Genomic DNA, 15,713 nt, shown 5'->3' with positions numbered 1-15,713 from the left:
ATTAGGGTTTCTAGTAGCAAGCGGAAAGTACTAATTTGCTTCAGGCAAAATCCAGAACTGTCTTGTTACTAGACATTCTTGGCCCAGTTACCATCCCCAGTGTACCTGCTTTCAGAACCCTACGAATACTGGCTCCCAGAAGGTAACACCACAACACATGAATGGTTTATTATGTTATCTGAACCCCTTTATATAATTAGAACTTAATGACATACACTAAAAATGCTTCAGTATGTAGAGTTATGTATTTCTTTAGAAAAAAGAAGAAATCAACCGTGTCATAATGTAACTGAGAAGCTAAAGATGTACATATACAGTAACTCCTCACAAAGTCATCCTGGTTAATGTTGTTTCGTTGCTGATCAATCAGGGAACATGCTCATTTAAAGTTGTGCAATGCTCCCTTCTAACATCATTTGGCAGCGCCTGCTTTGTCCACTGTTTGCAGGAAGAGCAGCCCATTGCAGCTAGCTGGTGGGGGCTTGGAACCAGGATGGACCAGCAGCCCCCCATCAGCTCCCCGCTCCCCTAAGTTCCCTGTGCCGCAGCTGCTCAGCAGGCTCGCACTTGCAGCTGTCCCTCTCCCCACTGCCATCTGCTGGTCCTGCCCTCTGCCTTGGAGCTGCTCCCCGAGACTTCTGCTTGCTGTGCGGGGGGTGGGGGGAGAAAGAGGGGGGCTAATGTCAGGGTGTCCCCCTCCCCCCTGCTCCTGCACCCTGCTTACCCCATCTTCCATAGAGCAGGAGGGACACACCAGGGCTCAGGACGGAGGGAGCCTGCTGGCAGCAGCTGCTGTCTCAGCAAGCTGATCTAATTAACAAGGCAGTGTACTTAAAGGAGAAATGCGCATCTCTCTCCCACACACATACGGTGTGTGTCTCTGTCTGCGATGCTGTCTCCCCTCCCTCCATTCCTGCTGCCTTGTAGAGTGTGAGAGTTAACCCTTGAGGGCTCAGCCAATTGCTAGTTCATCATTTAGCAGTAAGGCATTCCCTGGGAAATATCCCACCCTCTGACTCCTCCACCTCAACCAAGCTTCACAATCATCATCACTGTGTACCAGTATTAAATTGTTTGTTTAAAACTTGTGTGTGTGTGTGTGTGTGTGTGTAGTATATAGTATATAGTCTTTTGTCTGATGAAAAAAATTCCCTGTAACCTAACCCCCTCATTTACATTAATTCTTATGGGGAAATTGGATTCGCTTAACATCATTTTGCTTAAAGTCGCATTTTTCAAGAACATAACTACAACGTTAAGTGAGGAGTTACTGTACTTATAAAAAAAGGCATCTTACAATAAGTTAGATTTTGCTCTCTTTACTAATTAAAACATTTCACCAAACTGTCAAAATGTCCTGTCAATTGCTACTTCAAAAGAGGATACCGTACTTTTATGGCAAATCCACATAGGAACTAGAGGATGGACTGAAAAAGTTACTCACCTTGTGCAGTAATGATAGTTCTTCGCGATGTATGTCCTGGTGGGTGCCCACTGCAGGTGTGCTTGTGTCCCTGCGCTGCTGATTGGAAAACTTTGGTAGCAGTGGCCGTTAGGCCCGCACATGCGCTGTCTCTCCTCGTGCAATGCCACAAGGCTAGTCAGCGCGCCTGGGCTAACACCCGTCAGCGCCTTCTCTACCTCAGAATCAAAATAGAGGGAAGGAGGGCAGGTTGTGGAGCACCTGTAAGGACACACATCTCTAAGAACCATTGTTACTGCACAAGGTGAATAACTTCTAATAGTGTCCCTATAGGTGCTCCACTGTAGGTGACTCCTAAGCAGTACCCCTTCTGGAGGGTCAGGACTTCAGAATTGGGTCAGTTACAGATGACAGCACTGTGGAGCCGAAGATGGCATCGGAGGCAGAGACTCAAGTGACTGCATAGTGTTCTGTGAAAGTGTGGACTGACACTAGTATCGCCGCTCTACAGATCTCTGAGATAGGGACATTCTTGAATGTGACAGATGAGGAGGTCGACCTTGTGGAGTGTGTATGAATAGGGCCTGGAAGGGTCATATTGTGAATTTGGCAACACTGTCTGATGCAATTCGATACCCATTTAGAGAGCTTTTGGGCTGTGTAATGGGGTGGTCACCCGCACTTGCCCTGAGGGGTATAAAGACAGCCCTGGGAGAGGGCTGTTGCAGGGGGAAGCAGCTACTAGGCTGATTGGGGAAGCAGTCGCAGCTGGGCCACGCCCCAATCAGGCCTCAGCTGGCCCTATATAAGAGGCTGGGAGTCAGGAGCTCAGCAGACTCCCTCTAGCTTCTGAGAGGGAGGTACCTGGCTGCAGGGACCTGAGCAGAGTACCTGAGTAGAGCAGGGTTGGGGAAAGGCAGAGGAGCTGGGGAGTTCCAGCCTGGAAAGCCCCAGGCTGCGGCCTAGCAGAAGGCCAACGGGTACTGGGGGTTGCAGAGGGCAGCCCAGGGGTAGGCAAAGGCAGCAGGTCCAAACCCTACCTTGCCGGTGATGTGTAGGCTGATACTGCAGTCTGCCCCACGGCGCGGGGGCTAGATGATGACTGGCAGTAGCCTTATACTGAGGTGAGGTGGGGAGAGTGGGTGGGGGTTCCCCAGGGAGGGGAGACCCCAAGACTGAGGGTGTACGGCCAAGGGGCAGCACCCCAGATAATGGGGCACCGGGTCCAGAAGGGACACGGGGGCCAAGCAGCAGTGGGACACCAGCCTGCAGAGGGCACTCCGGAGGCTGGACGAGCTAATTCCTGGAAGAGACCAGCAGGAGGCGCCGCAGGGGTGAGTCCCACATTGCTACAGGCTGAGATTGCTGAGCCCTTGGATCTTTCTGCAATGGAGAGAAAAAGTCTAGGGGACTTCCTGAAGACCCTTGTCCTGTTAAGGTAGAAGGCCAGGGCTCCCCTGATATCGCAGGTATGTAGTATAGCCTCCCTGTTGCCTTGGTCAGGCTTGGGATAGGTCTGGCTCTGTTGGATTTGTTTCTTTATTTCCTTGTGTGGGTATCGTAGTTTTGAGAATGCTTGGTGAAGATCTTGTAGGTGTTGGTCTCTGTCTGAGGGGTTGGAGCAGATGCCTCAGACAGAGACCAACACCTACAAGATCTTCACCAAGCATTCTCAAAACTACGATACCCATACAAGGAAATAAAGAAACAAATCAACAGAGCCAGACGTGTACCCAGAAGCCTCCTGCTACAAGACAGGCCCAAAAAAGAAACTAACAGAACTCCACTGGCCATCACCTACAGTCCTCAGCTTAAACCTCTCCAACGCATCATCAGTGATCTACAACCCATCCTGGACAATGATCCCTCACTTTCACAGACCTTGGGAGGCAGGCCAGTCCTCGCCCACAGACAACCCGCCAACCTTAAGCATATTCTCACCAGCAACCACGCACCTCACCATAACAACTCTAACTCAGGAACCAACCCATGCAACAAACCTCTATGCCAACTCTGCCCACATATCTACACCAGCAACACCATCACAGGACCTAACCAGATCAGCTACATCATCACCGGCTCATTCACCTGCACGTCCACCAATGTTATATATGCCATCATGTGCCAGCAATGCCCCTCTGCTATGTACATTGGCCAAACTGGACAGTCACTACGCAAGAGGATAAATGGACACAAGTCAGATATCAGGAATGGCAATATACAAAAACCTGTAGGAGAACACTTCAACCTCCCTGGCCATACAATAGCAGATGTAAAGGTAGCCATCTTACAGCAAAAAAACTTCAGGACCAGACTCCAAAGAGAAACTGCTGAGCTCCAGTTCATTTGCAAATTTGACACCATCTGATCAGGATTAAACAAAGACTGTGAATGGCTATCCAACTACAGAAGCAGTTTCTCCTCCCTTGGTGTTCACACCTCAGCTGCTAGCAGAGCACCTCACCCTCCCTGATTGAACTAACCTCATTATCTCCATACTGATTTATACCTGCCTCTGGAAATTTCCATTACTTGCGTCTGATGAAGTGGGCATTCACCCATGAAAGCTTATGCGCCAATACTTCTGTTAGTCTTAAAGGTGCCACAGGACCCTCTGTTGCTTTTTACCTCTTCTGGCTTACTGTCTGAACCCTCACTAGAGAGCAGAGGGAAGGGGCATAACATAGCATGGCAGTGGGAATACTTCCTGTGGTTGGTAGAAGCTCAATGCAGAGGTCTTGGTACCGAGAGGAGGGGACTCCAGTGCACCTGACATGCAGAGGTCTCTGGAATGGCGGGATCCCACTGGTACCAATTGTCCCAGTGTCAGTAGTGGTGCCGGGGTTGGGGGCAGGAGGGCGGAGACGGAGATCTTGGTCTGCAGCTGTCTTTCAGGTACCATGTGAGCTGTCGCTGGTGAAGTAGACTTGCATGGACTTTTTAAGAGTGTTTACACTTGTCCTTCGGTACCAGTGACTCGGTGCCCATGTCCATCGGGTCCGTGAGTCTGTCAGTGGTATCAGTACCCGTTGGTTTTCATGAGGCACGGTTGCCAGACTGAGATGGTCTTGGAGCCGGCGAGATACCAAGCGAGATGGTGATCGCTTACGGCTATCTCAGGGTTCACTGGGGGGACTTCCCATTCTCCTTTTAGATGATTTGTGAGAGGGGTCCGCAGCCTGTTTCTTCAACCCACATCCCTTAGATGTAGAAGGTTATGAAGACTCATGTCTACCAGGCAACTGGGGCCGGATTGATGCCTCTTCAGGCAGAGCTCTCTGTCTTCCTGGAATCTTGGCCGGAGTTGTTGGCAAAGACTACACTTCTGCTGTGTATGGCCTTCCCCGAGGCAGCGAATGCACTGAGTGTGTTTACCTGCAACCAGGATCGCCTCTGTACACATGTGGCACTTCTTGAAACCTGGCTAACTGGACATACCCCATTGAGGGGAAAAAATCAGGAAAAATACAGTCTCTTTTTCTTCCTTTTTTTTTTAAAGGGTAAAATAAGAACAACTATAACTTAAATAGGAGGCTAACTATAAGTATGTAAAACAAGAGAACAATAGTATTAACGGACTGCTAATGGCTCTGTCTCTAGCCAAGGGTGGTTGAGAAGGAACTGAGGGGGGTTAGCCTGGGCCTGTTGACTAGCCTTGTGGCGCAGCATGAGGAGAGATAGCCCATGTGCCAGCCTAACTGACACTACTACTGAAGTTCTCCAATCAGCAGCCCAGGTATGCAAGCACACCTACAATGGAGCACCCATAGGGACACTACTCGAAGAAGAAACGTTGGTTTCTTTTTCTTTTTCTTTTTTTTTTTTTTAAACTTTTGCATTTGCAAACCAATCACAAGAGCTTGTACATTATGAAAATACAACATATTTACTGATTGACATTTTATATAAAAATCTTTATAGTCCTATTTACATAATTTATGACAATATATTAACACTTCCAGATTATTCTTGATTATTCTTAATTATTCTAAAAAAATCTTTTTAATGAAAATTAAGCTTTTATGGCGTTTTGGAAAATATCTGAATGAGATACCCAAAATAATTATTGCATTAATCCCAACTTTATCACTCTCGATACATGTTTTACATACAGATATCATGTACAAACACTTAGGGATTGTCTACATGAACCATTAGACTTCAGCCAGCTCGGGTGTGAATATACCCCACATTAGCTGTTCTTGTGGACTCTGCTCTACATGCTAGCAGTCTGTTAGAGCACTTTGAGCTAGTCGCATTTCAAAAAGGACCAGATCAAAGCATTCTACGAACTGTTAATATACAGCAGCAGGGACAATACGGATAGTCAGACCGTGACAGGCTAGTGCCCGGGAGCTTCACACCCCAGGCTGCTGTGGTCTAACTGTTCATGCAGGCTAGCCCTTACATACAGTGTATGTATTTTTACATGTATATATAAAATATATAGCATAACTATGAGCAAATATTGCACTGCAAATCAATTATGGGCACTCAAGTGCATTTTAACAGGAACTTACAAGATACAAATTGGTATATAACTACTTTTTATTTAAATCATGCACACTCACTCGTGTGACCACATAATTTACTGATGAAAACGTATCTTCTTTCATGGTCCCTCCAAAAAGGCACAGATCTATAGCTAATATATGTGCTGCTGTAGACCTGTAAACTAAGTTACTTCAGCTATGACTTAACTCTTAGCATCATTCAGTCAGCAATCAAATACCACCGATTATACTAAATAGAGCACTAGCATGAATGGCATGGCTTTGTAAGAAATATCTCAAAATTCAAAGAAAATGGTTTTCTAAGGTTATGTCTATACTAGGAGTACTACAGCGGCACTGCTGCAGCTACGCCATAGCTTAGACGTTTCCTATACCAACAGAAGGAATTTTTCTGTTGATGTAGGTAATGCACCTCCCCTAGCTAGGTTGACCAAAGAATTCATCTATCAACCTAGCTGCATCTAGACCAGGGATTAGGTTGTCTTAACTATGGCACTCAGGGGTGTGAATTTTTTCCACACCCCCTGCGTCCTTCTAAATTTTAACTGTAGACCAGGCTTAAGTCTGGGGTCATTGTTGTCATAAAAAGAACCTGACCTAGTCCTCCAAGCATTTGGAGAAGTTTAGGGGCCAAAAAGGGGAGGGAGGAAAGAAAAGAGTATTGGGTGAAAAGATGAGAAGAGAGAAGTGTTGGAAAGATGTAAACAGGATTTTGTGCCCTAATTATTGTAGTAATGATATTACTGGGTTAGCAATTTCTGTATAAAATAGACCACATTATTCGAGATTTTCATAGACGATCTGACATAGGAGAATACAACTGAGCAATCAGTTATGCTATATGAAACAGAACTGTACATCTTCTCTCAAAAGTATTCAGTAATGTTCCACAGGCTGTTGGAAGAATACAAAATGCAAATTTCTTCACAATTCAGTTTATGGGGGGAGGGGGAGGAGAATCATCTGGCTCAAAAGTCCTAATTTTTTGTTCAGAATTATTTCATATACAAGACCGTTTATTATTAAGAAATTATGAGACACAATATGATCAATCAATTGTTCAGTAAAAACTTGCCTTTAGATGAGTGAAATTTCAGATGAATTTATGGAAAGTATCTGAACTTGCAAGGATTTCACCAGTGATTGTTTTATATTCACAGCTGTCTAGGTTAATATTCTGTTTCTCTGATCAGTTCTTACCCAGTCACGTCTTCAATATCTTTCTGGTAAATTTAATCCACTTGAAACAGGTACTGGAATAACAACTCCCTGTTTCTGCAATTCCCGTAAAACATCTAATATTGAATCTAATTCCACTTGAAACTTCTCCAGCTCTTGATTCTTTAATTGGGCAAGTTTTTTCCACTTCTCAACTTCCTGGGTTTGCTGCACTTCAGCAACATGTCGTGTTTGTTGCACTATCTGTAAATGATAAGTTGGTTAACAAGAAGTATATTGATTTATAGTCATCAGTTCACTGAACACTGTTCCTTAGTTGAGACAGTCCCTTTGCAAAAATACATACTATTGTATTTTTAATTAAGTTTCTGATGTTAAATCCCAAAGCCCACTGCTAATTATTATATGGAAATATTTGTTCTGAACACTGGAAAATGTACTTTTGATAGTAGCAATAAATTCCTTTAGACATTAGTGGGGAGAGGAAGGGGGGTTAATACCCAGTTCAGATTAAAGAAGCCTCACAAGAGATTAATTTATTTTTTCCAAAGGTCCCAATTAAAAGTTTGAGCACTTAAGACTTTATGACAAATATTTAACACTTTTGAATATATCAGGCCTTTATGAGCCTTTTACAAAATTTGCTATATAAATACACGTTAATTGAATTAGTAATAGTGTGCAACAAAGACAGACCAAATCTGGATTCTCTTTATGGTACAGAGACCCTGTGCTATTGCTATACTTTTAAAAACTGCGTAATGAACTCTATAAATGCACCAAAAATAGCCTATAGTGACATTGCCCTGAGGCTGTTGCGGATATGGGTCTGAATGAGTTTTCACTCCTAATCTCACCAAATTCCAACAAGCTAATTTAAACATGTTAGTGTCAAAGGAAATAAAAATCCATATGCCATTCTGAAAATGTAATGGCTATTCCAAACAGAATATTTTATTTTGGAATGTGCTGTATAAAGCAAAGACATAATTTCAATCCTCTATAATAACAAGATATAAATTGCCAGTTATTTTCATTATTTATGTGTATTACCGTAGTGCTGAAGGGTAAATCTACACGGAAAGCAGCAGCCCACGGCAATGAGTCTCAGAGCCCAGATCTACAGATTCAGGCTCACGGGGCTCATACTACAGTAAGAAGTTCAGACTCCTCAGGTTCTGAAGGCTAGGAATGGGGGCCTGGTTTTGGAAACCCGAACATTTGCACAGCTATTTTTAGCGTTGTGGTGTGAGCCCAGTCCGCAGACCCAGGCTCTGAGACTTGCTGTTGTGGGCTGCTGCTTATCGTATAGACCAGTGGTTCCCAAACTTGTTCCGCCCTTGTGCAGGGAAAGCCCCTGGCGGGCTGGGCCTGTTTGTTTACCTGCCGCGTCCGCAGGTTCGGCCGATCGCGGCTCCCAGTGGCCGTGGTTCGCTGCTCCATGCCAATGGGGGCTTTCCTTGCACAAGCGGCGGAACAAGTTTGGGAACCACTGATATAGACGTACCCTAAGAGCCCTAGTCATGGACCAAGACGCCGATGCTTCTTAACATTCAATACATTAGACTGTCCCTTTTTTATTTTATGTATGTATTTGTACTGATTACTAGGAGTCCCATTGCAGAGGATTAAATTTGCAAGTTGGGAAATAAGCAAAAATTAAAAAAAAAATGAATACAAACAAACCCCACAACAACTCAGCAAAAGAAAAATTACTTAACAGTGATTAGTGTTTCTTATAGTGTTGCTCTTTTACTGTACAAAAAAAATCCTCACAATAAATATTGGGTCAGATTGTTTATTTCAGTGGTGTTACACCAATAAAGGATTTGGCCCTATAGTCCAGACAGCAAGGCAGTAAGGAACTGCCAATCAAGTTAAAGCATAAATCCCACCTGCCCCCACTTGTATCTGAATTGAGGAACTTTCTAGAGTTGAAAAAAAGGGAAATTACCCACTACCTGAGGTTGTAGAGGTGAATGGGTGGGGGCATGAGAGAGGGGAAGAAGAAAACAAATGAGTTATGTTAACTTGCTGTTAACTTTTTGTTTTGACTTTTAAAAATTGACAGCACAGGAATAGAAATAGGGCATTCACATTCATGCTAATGAAGAAATAAATTGCTCCGCCATCAGGTCTTATATATTTGATAGATTCTTTTAAAGAAGAAAGCTATTATATCCTAAGTGGACAGTTCCACTTTCTCTGGCACAATGGAACTTTCTACCATCGGGGTAAAGCTTGTATCTGCAGCAGACAGGGCTTTCTTCGGGGCCAGTCCAAGACTACAGAACAATGCCCAGAAGAACTAAAAACCTCACCACCTTCTACTCCAAGTACAAGATACACCAGGGCCGGCTTTAGGCCGATTCCCCGGACTTGGGCCCCGCGCCTAAGAGGGCCATGCGCCTTAGGCGCCTTTTTAATTTTTAAAATTTTTTTATTCACCCGGCGGTGGTCCGGGTCTTCGGCGGCGGGGGTGGTGGGTGGAGGTGGTGTCCTTCACTCGCTCCGGGTCTTCGGCGACATTTCGGCGGCGGGGGAGATCCGCGGAAGACCTGGAGCAAGGGAAGGACCCCCCGCCGCCGAAGTGCCACCGAAGACCCGGACTGCCACCGGGTATTCGAATCAGGCCCCGCAGTTCCTAAAGCCGGCCCTGAGGTACACTTCAACTTTGCCTTCTCCATTTACCAAAAAAATATTCCCCAAACCAAACCACTTCATTACACATATAATCCTCTCCCTGGGAGAGCATATGAGAAAGAATGAACCACATGTGACAGATACTAATCACACTGCTTAATGCACTACTGAAAAGCACTAAGATGCGAAAGTGATGAGGGAAATAAAAGAACCTATACAGAACAAAGTAGAAGTAATTCTTTGGATACAAAATGATCCTTATAAAGATTACTAAGAACACAGAGGCTAGATCCTTCTATAAAATGAGGTACAGGAATCACTGAGAAATTACTTTACCTAGTTGAAATTATATATGGCTGTACGTTAGGTTTTAAAAAGAAACCTTAATTCAGGTACAAGTGGTCTGGAAGTGTTTATACTTTGACTTCATTGGCAGTTCCTTACTACCTTGCTATCTAGGGCATAGGGCCAAATTCTTTTTTGGTGTAACTCAAATAAACAAAATCTGACTCAATATTTACTGCAAGGATTTTTTTGTTTGTATAGTAAAAGAAAAGCAACACTATAAGAAGGAAAAAGATCCAACTCACCAAACCACCACTGGATTATACAATTGTATAATATTTTTAATTAGCTTTTTTGTGGATTTGGGATAAAGGTAGTAAAGAAAGTCTATGGACATTTTTTGTGAAAGTACAAGGAGCATATGGGAAATATTTTGCAAGTTTTTTCTGTGTAATGTTTAGAAATTGAGCAAACATCTTATGTTGTTGAGTTCTATTTGGGATCTCAGACTCAACTCAGTCAATATTAAGTCGAGCCTAGTCTATAAACACACCGATCCTCATTTTCTAAACCTAGTGCTCCTGTTTGTGCCCATATATGGCAATTTGGCACCTACAACTGTTGTCACTTTGGATTTCTAAGTATTTCATTTGAGATCCAATGTACAAGTTACTTTAATTGCCCCTGTAAATAACTGTGGGTGCAGGATTGCATGCACATTTATATGCACCAGCGGGCACAAAAAAGGACGACGACTTTGGTTTATCATGTCCTCGGTCAAAATGTATTTGATCCCTGCAGTATGGTCTGCAATAATTTGTACAAATGCTGTCAAAATACATAGGAGATAAGTACAGAGATGCTCTATTTTACCTGCTGAAGTTCTTGTTCTCTTTGTGCGTGTCTGATCTCCATATACTTGATTTTCCTTTCTAGACACAAGAAGTGTTTCATCTCAGGACTTTGCCTCTCTTTAGCCTCTCTCAGTTCTTCCAACAGTTTTGCCATCTAAAATTTGAGGTATTATTTGTTACTTGTAATGAAGTAGGGCCAACTTTACTAAGTGTTGTATAAACAAACAGGATTTCCCATCAAAATGCCTTTACATTTTCTTTCACAGTATTTTAAATGTTAGCCTACTGTTATAATCCAAGCTTATCTTAGAGCCCGAAGGTTCTTGCCTCTTATTACTTTCCTCTATGCTGCAGAAGCCTAATCTCTAGTAGAATCATAGAAGATTAGGGTTGGAAGAGACCTCAGGGGGGTCATCTAGTCCAACCCCCTGCTCAAAGCAGGACCAATCCCAACTAAATCATCCCAGCCAGGGCTTTGTCAAGCTGGGCCTTAAAAACCTCTAAGGAAGGAGATTCCACCACCTCCCTAGGTAACCCATTCCAGTGCTTCACCACCCTCCTAGTGAAATAGTTTTTCCTAATATCCAACCTAGACTTCCCACACTGCAACTTGAGACCATTGCTTCTTGTTCTGTCATCTGCCACCACTGAAAACAGCTGAGCTCCATCCTCTTTGGAACCCTGCTCCAGGTAGTTGAAGGCTGCTATCAAATCCCCCCTCACTCTTCTCTTCTGCAGGCTAAATAAGCCCAGTTCCCTCAGCCTCTCCTCATAAGTCATGTGCCCAGCCCCCTAATCATTTTCGTTGCCGTCCGTTGGACTCTCTCCAATTTATCCACATCCTTTCTGTAGTGGGGGGGCCCAAAACTGGACGCAATACTCCAGATGTGGCCTTACCAGTGCCGAATAGAGGGGAATAATCACTTCCCTTGATCTGCTGTCAATGCTCCTACTAATGCAGCCCAATATGCCGTTAGCCGTCTTGGCAACAAGGGCACACTGTTGACTCATATCCAGCTTCTTGTCCATTGTAATCCCGAGGTCCTTTTTTGCAGAACTGCTGCTTAACTAGTCAGTCGGTCCCCAGCCTGTAGCGGTGCATGGGATTCTTCCATCCTAAGTCCAGGACTGTGCACTTGTCCTTGTTGAACCTCATCAGATTTCTTTTGGCCCAATCCTCCAATTTGTCTAGGTCACTCTGGATCCTATCCCTACCCTCCAGCATATTTACCTCTCCCCCCAGCTTAGTGTCATCCGTGAACTTGCTGAGGGTGCAATCCATCCCATCATCCAGATCATTAATGAAGATGTTGAACAAAACCGGCTCCAGGATCGACCCCTAGGGCACTCCGCTTGATACCGACTGCCAACTAGACATCAAGTCGTTGATCACAACCCGTGGAGCCCGATGATATAGCCAGCTTTCTATCCACCTTATAGGCCATTCATCCAATCCATATTTTTTTAACTTGCTGGCAAGAATACTGTGGGAGACCGTATCAAAAGCTTTGATAAAGTCAAGGTACCATATATACTCTTTCATTAGCCCGTTCGTTTATAAGCCGACCCCTAGATGGTTAGGTAAAAATAGCAAAAACTGTATGACCCTTTCATAAGCCGACCCTATATTTCAGGGGTTGGCAAACTTTGGCTCCCGGCCCGTTAGGGTAAGCCGCTGGCGGGTTGGGACGTTTTGTTTACCTGGAGCGTCTGCAGGCATGGAGCCCCTCAGCTCCCGGTGTCCGCGGTTTGCTGTTCCCAGCCAATGGGAGCTCCGGGAAGCGGCGCGGGCCAAGGGATGTGCTGGCCGCCGCTTCCTGCAGCCCCCATTGGCCTGGAGCGGCGAACTGCAGCCAGTGGGAGCCTATATCGGCCAAACCTGCGGACGCAGCAGGTAAACCAACTGGCGTGGCCTGCCAGGGGGCTTACCCTGGCAGGCCGCAGGCCAAAGGTTGCCGATCCCTGATTTAGAAGAAGCTATATAGCAGGGGTGGCCAAACTTACTGACCCTCTGAGCCACATATTACAACCTTAAGAAATTCGATAGCAAGGGCACACCTGCTGGAGATCGGGGCTTCTGCCCTGCAGGGTGTGCTTGCTGGGGCTCTGGGCTTCAGTCTTGTGGGAGATGCCTGCTCAAGGGAGATGCTCAAGACTTCAGCCCCGCTCCTGCTAAAGCCCTGAGCTCTAGCAGGTGCACCTTGTGGGACTGAAGCCCTGGGGTCCCCCTACCCATTAGTCAGAAGCCTCTAGCCCCACTACCCTGCCACAGGGCACAAGCCCTGAGTTCTTCCCCCTTGACCAGTCTGGTAGGCGGAAAATGGGGGGAGGTCTGAGGGGCTCCGCGAGCTGCACTTTAACTGTAAAAGAGCCACAGTTTGGCTATCCCATATAGGTTACTTTTTAAGTGGTACTGCAGTCTGATACATCTTCGTTCTTCCAGCAGCTATCTACACTTGTGGATTTCAAAAAGGTTCCATCAGAACTTTCTAGAGACCTTAATTTCTCAATGTTGCTTTCCTGAAATCAAATACCAAGTATTGCTGTATTCTGAGAGTCCCCACTCACCCCCCATTCTTTACTATTCTGAATTCAAAATAGCCTGAGGTGACCAGTTCCAAATATCAATATGTTCACATCCTCATGCAGTACCATGTAGAAGCAGATCCAAAGATAGGGCATCTTCTGGTTAAAGTCTCCAATTTTTAAGTCAAAGTTGTCTTCTAGTGAAGCTAGGAATCTATTTAACAGATTGGCGTAGTTAATGCAGCATGGCTGTGCACAGCAATTCAGAAGCAGATCAGCATTCAAAATACCGGAATTACTTGTGGCTCTCCCAAAATATCTATATCTTCATTTGAGGCACTGGTAGTTTAAATAGATGAAGCTCAACCCCATCCCATTTAAGACTGCTAATAGTGATTCCCCTGTAATGACTAATCATATTTGCAACCCCCATTTGCTTTATTTTCCAGTTTAACTAAATTTCGATTCTAGGCATGAAATGGTTAAAAGTTATTTTACAGTAACATTAATAGTTATTACATAAACGGAACAAAAACATGGCAAGTGAAGTTTTACCTTGAAAAGTCGCAGTCTCACAATGATTTCCAATGCAAATTTCTCACTTTACAAATACAATTTTTTTTTTTTTTCTAACTGCCAGCCCTTCAAACTCAACCTGGAATCTGTAGTTCAAGTAGGAGTCTTTCCTTCTTACACATCACCACCAGTAATAAAAGGACACACTAGAAACAGATCTTTTGAGTAAGAAGGTGCTATTTTTTACATAGGCATTTTTCAGAGTAGAGCTGAACTTTAAGATGCATAGAAGATGAAGATTAAGCATCACTCGAGGGACATTTTTATGGCCTGGTCTACACTATGAGTTTAATGCGAATTTAGCAGCGTTAAATCGAATTAACCCTGCACCCGTCCACACAACGAAGCCATTTATTTCGAAATAAAGGGCTCTTAAAATCGATTTCTGTACTCCTCCCCGACGAGCGGAGTAGCGCCAAAATCAATATTGTCATTTCGAATTAGGGTTAGTGTGGCCGCAATTCGATGGTATTGGCCTCCAGGAGCTATCCCATACTGCACCATTGTGACCGCTCTGGACAGCAATCTGAACTCGGATGCACTGGCCAGGTAGACAGGAAAAGCCCCGCATTTCATTTTCTGTTTGCCCAGCACAGGAGAGCCCAGGTGACCACAGAGAGCTCATCAGCACAGATAACCATGCAGGCCGATAATCGAAAAAGAGCACCAGCATGGACCGTACGGGAGGTACTGGATCTGATCGCTATATGGGGAGAGGTTTCAGTGCTAGCAGAACTTCGTTCGAAAAGACGAAATGCCAAAACTTTTGAAAAAATCTCCAAGGGCATGATGGAGAGAGGCCACAATAGGGACTCAGAGCAGTGCCGCGTGAAAGTCAAGGAGCTCAGACAAGCCTATCAGAAAACAAAGGCGGCAAACGGTCGCTCCGGGTCAGAGCTGCAGACATGCCGCTTCTACGCTGAGCTGCATGCAATTCTAGGGGGGGCCGCCACCACTACCCCACCTCTGACAGTGGATTCCGAGGCGGGGGTAATCTCCTCAGCCACACCTGAGGATTCTGCAGACAGGGAAGAGGAGGAGGAGGACGAGCTTGCGGAGAGCACACAGCACTCCGTTCTCCCCAACAGCCAGGATCTTTTTCTCTGCCTGACTGAAGTACCCTCCCAAGCGAATACCCAAGACCATGACCCCATGGAAGGGACCTCAGGTGAGTTTACCTTTTAAAATATAAAACATGGTTTAAAAGCAAGCGTTTTTTTAATGATTAATTTGCCCTGAGGACTTGGGATGCATTCACGGCCAGTACAGCTACTGGAAAAGTCTGTTAACGTGTCTGGGGATGGAGCGGAAATCCTCCAGGGACATCTCCATGAAGCTCTCCTGGAGGTACTCCAAAAGCCTTTGCAGAAGGTTTCTGGGCAGTGCAGCCTTATTCCGTCCTCCATGGTAGGACACTTGACCACGCCATGCTAGTAGCAAGTAATCTGGTATCATTGCATGACAAAGCCTGGCAGCGTATGGTCCCGGTGTTTGCTGGCATTCCAGCAACATCCGTTCTTTATCTCGCTGTGTAATCCTCAGGAGAGTGATATCGCTCATGGTAACCTGGTTGAAATACGGGAATTTAATTAAGGGGACAGAGGTGGCCGTTCCTACTGGGCTGTTTGCCTGTGGCTGAAAAGAAATCCTTCCCTGCAGTTAGCCAAGCGCGGGGGGAGGAGGGGAAATTGGCGCTGAGCTTTTCGCCTTTGG

At 45.1% G+C, this 15,713-nt stretch overlaps 1 protein-coding gene across 1 annotated transcript in view; it reads right to left on the bottom strand.

Annotated features, from left to right (window-relative positions):
• Positions 1–5,326: 5,326 nt before the first annotated feature.
• CEP162 (centrosomal protein 162) overlaps positions 5,327–15,713 on the bottom strand; it is a 79,833-nt gene continuing 69,446 nt past the window's right edge. The window contains exons 25-26 of the mRNA XM_024193218.2: positions 10,918–11,052; positions 5,327–7,359 (exon numbers count right to left, since the gene is read on the bottom strand). Coding sequence (XP_024048986.2) covers positions 7,150–7,359; positions 10,918–11,052 — 345 coding nt within the window. The 3' untranslated portion in view covers positions 5,327–7,149. The remainder of the gene's footprint in view (positions 7,360–10,917; positions 11,053–15,713) is intronic.

The sequence above is a fragment of the Terrapene carolina genome, unplaced genomic scaffold (genome assembly GCF_002925995.2).
Source record: "Terrapene carolina triunguis isolate 2854851 unplaced genomic scaffold, T_m_triunguis-2.0 Scaffold42, whole genome shotgun sequence".
NCBI classification, from domain to species: Eukaryota; Metazoa; Chordata; order Testudines; family Emydidae; genus Terrapene; species Terrapene triunguis.
The sequence above is the reverse complement of the archived record's forward strand: the minus strand, read 5'-3'. Positions and strand labels throughout refer to the sequence as shown.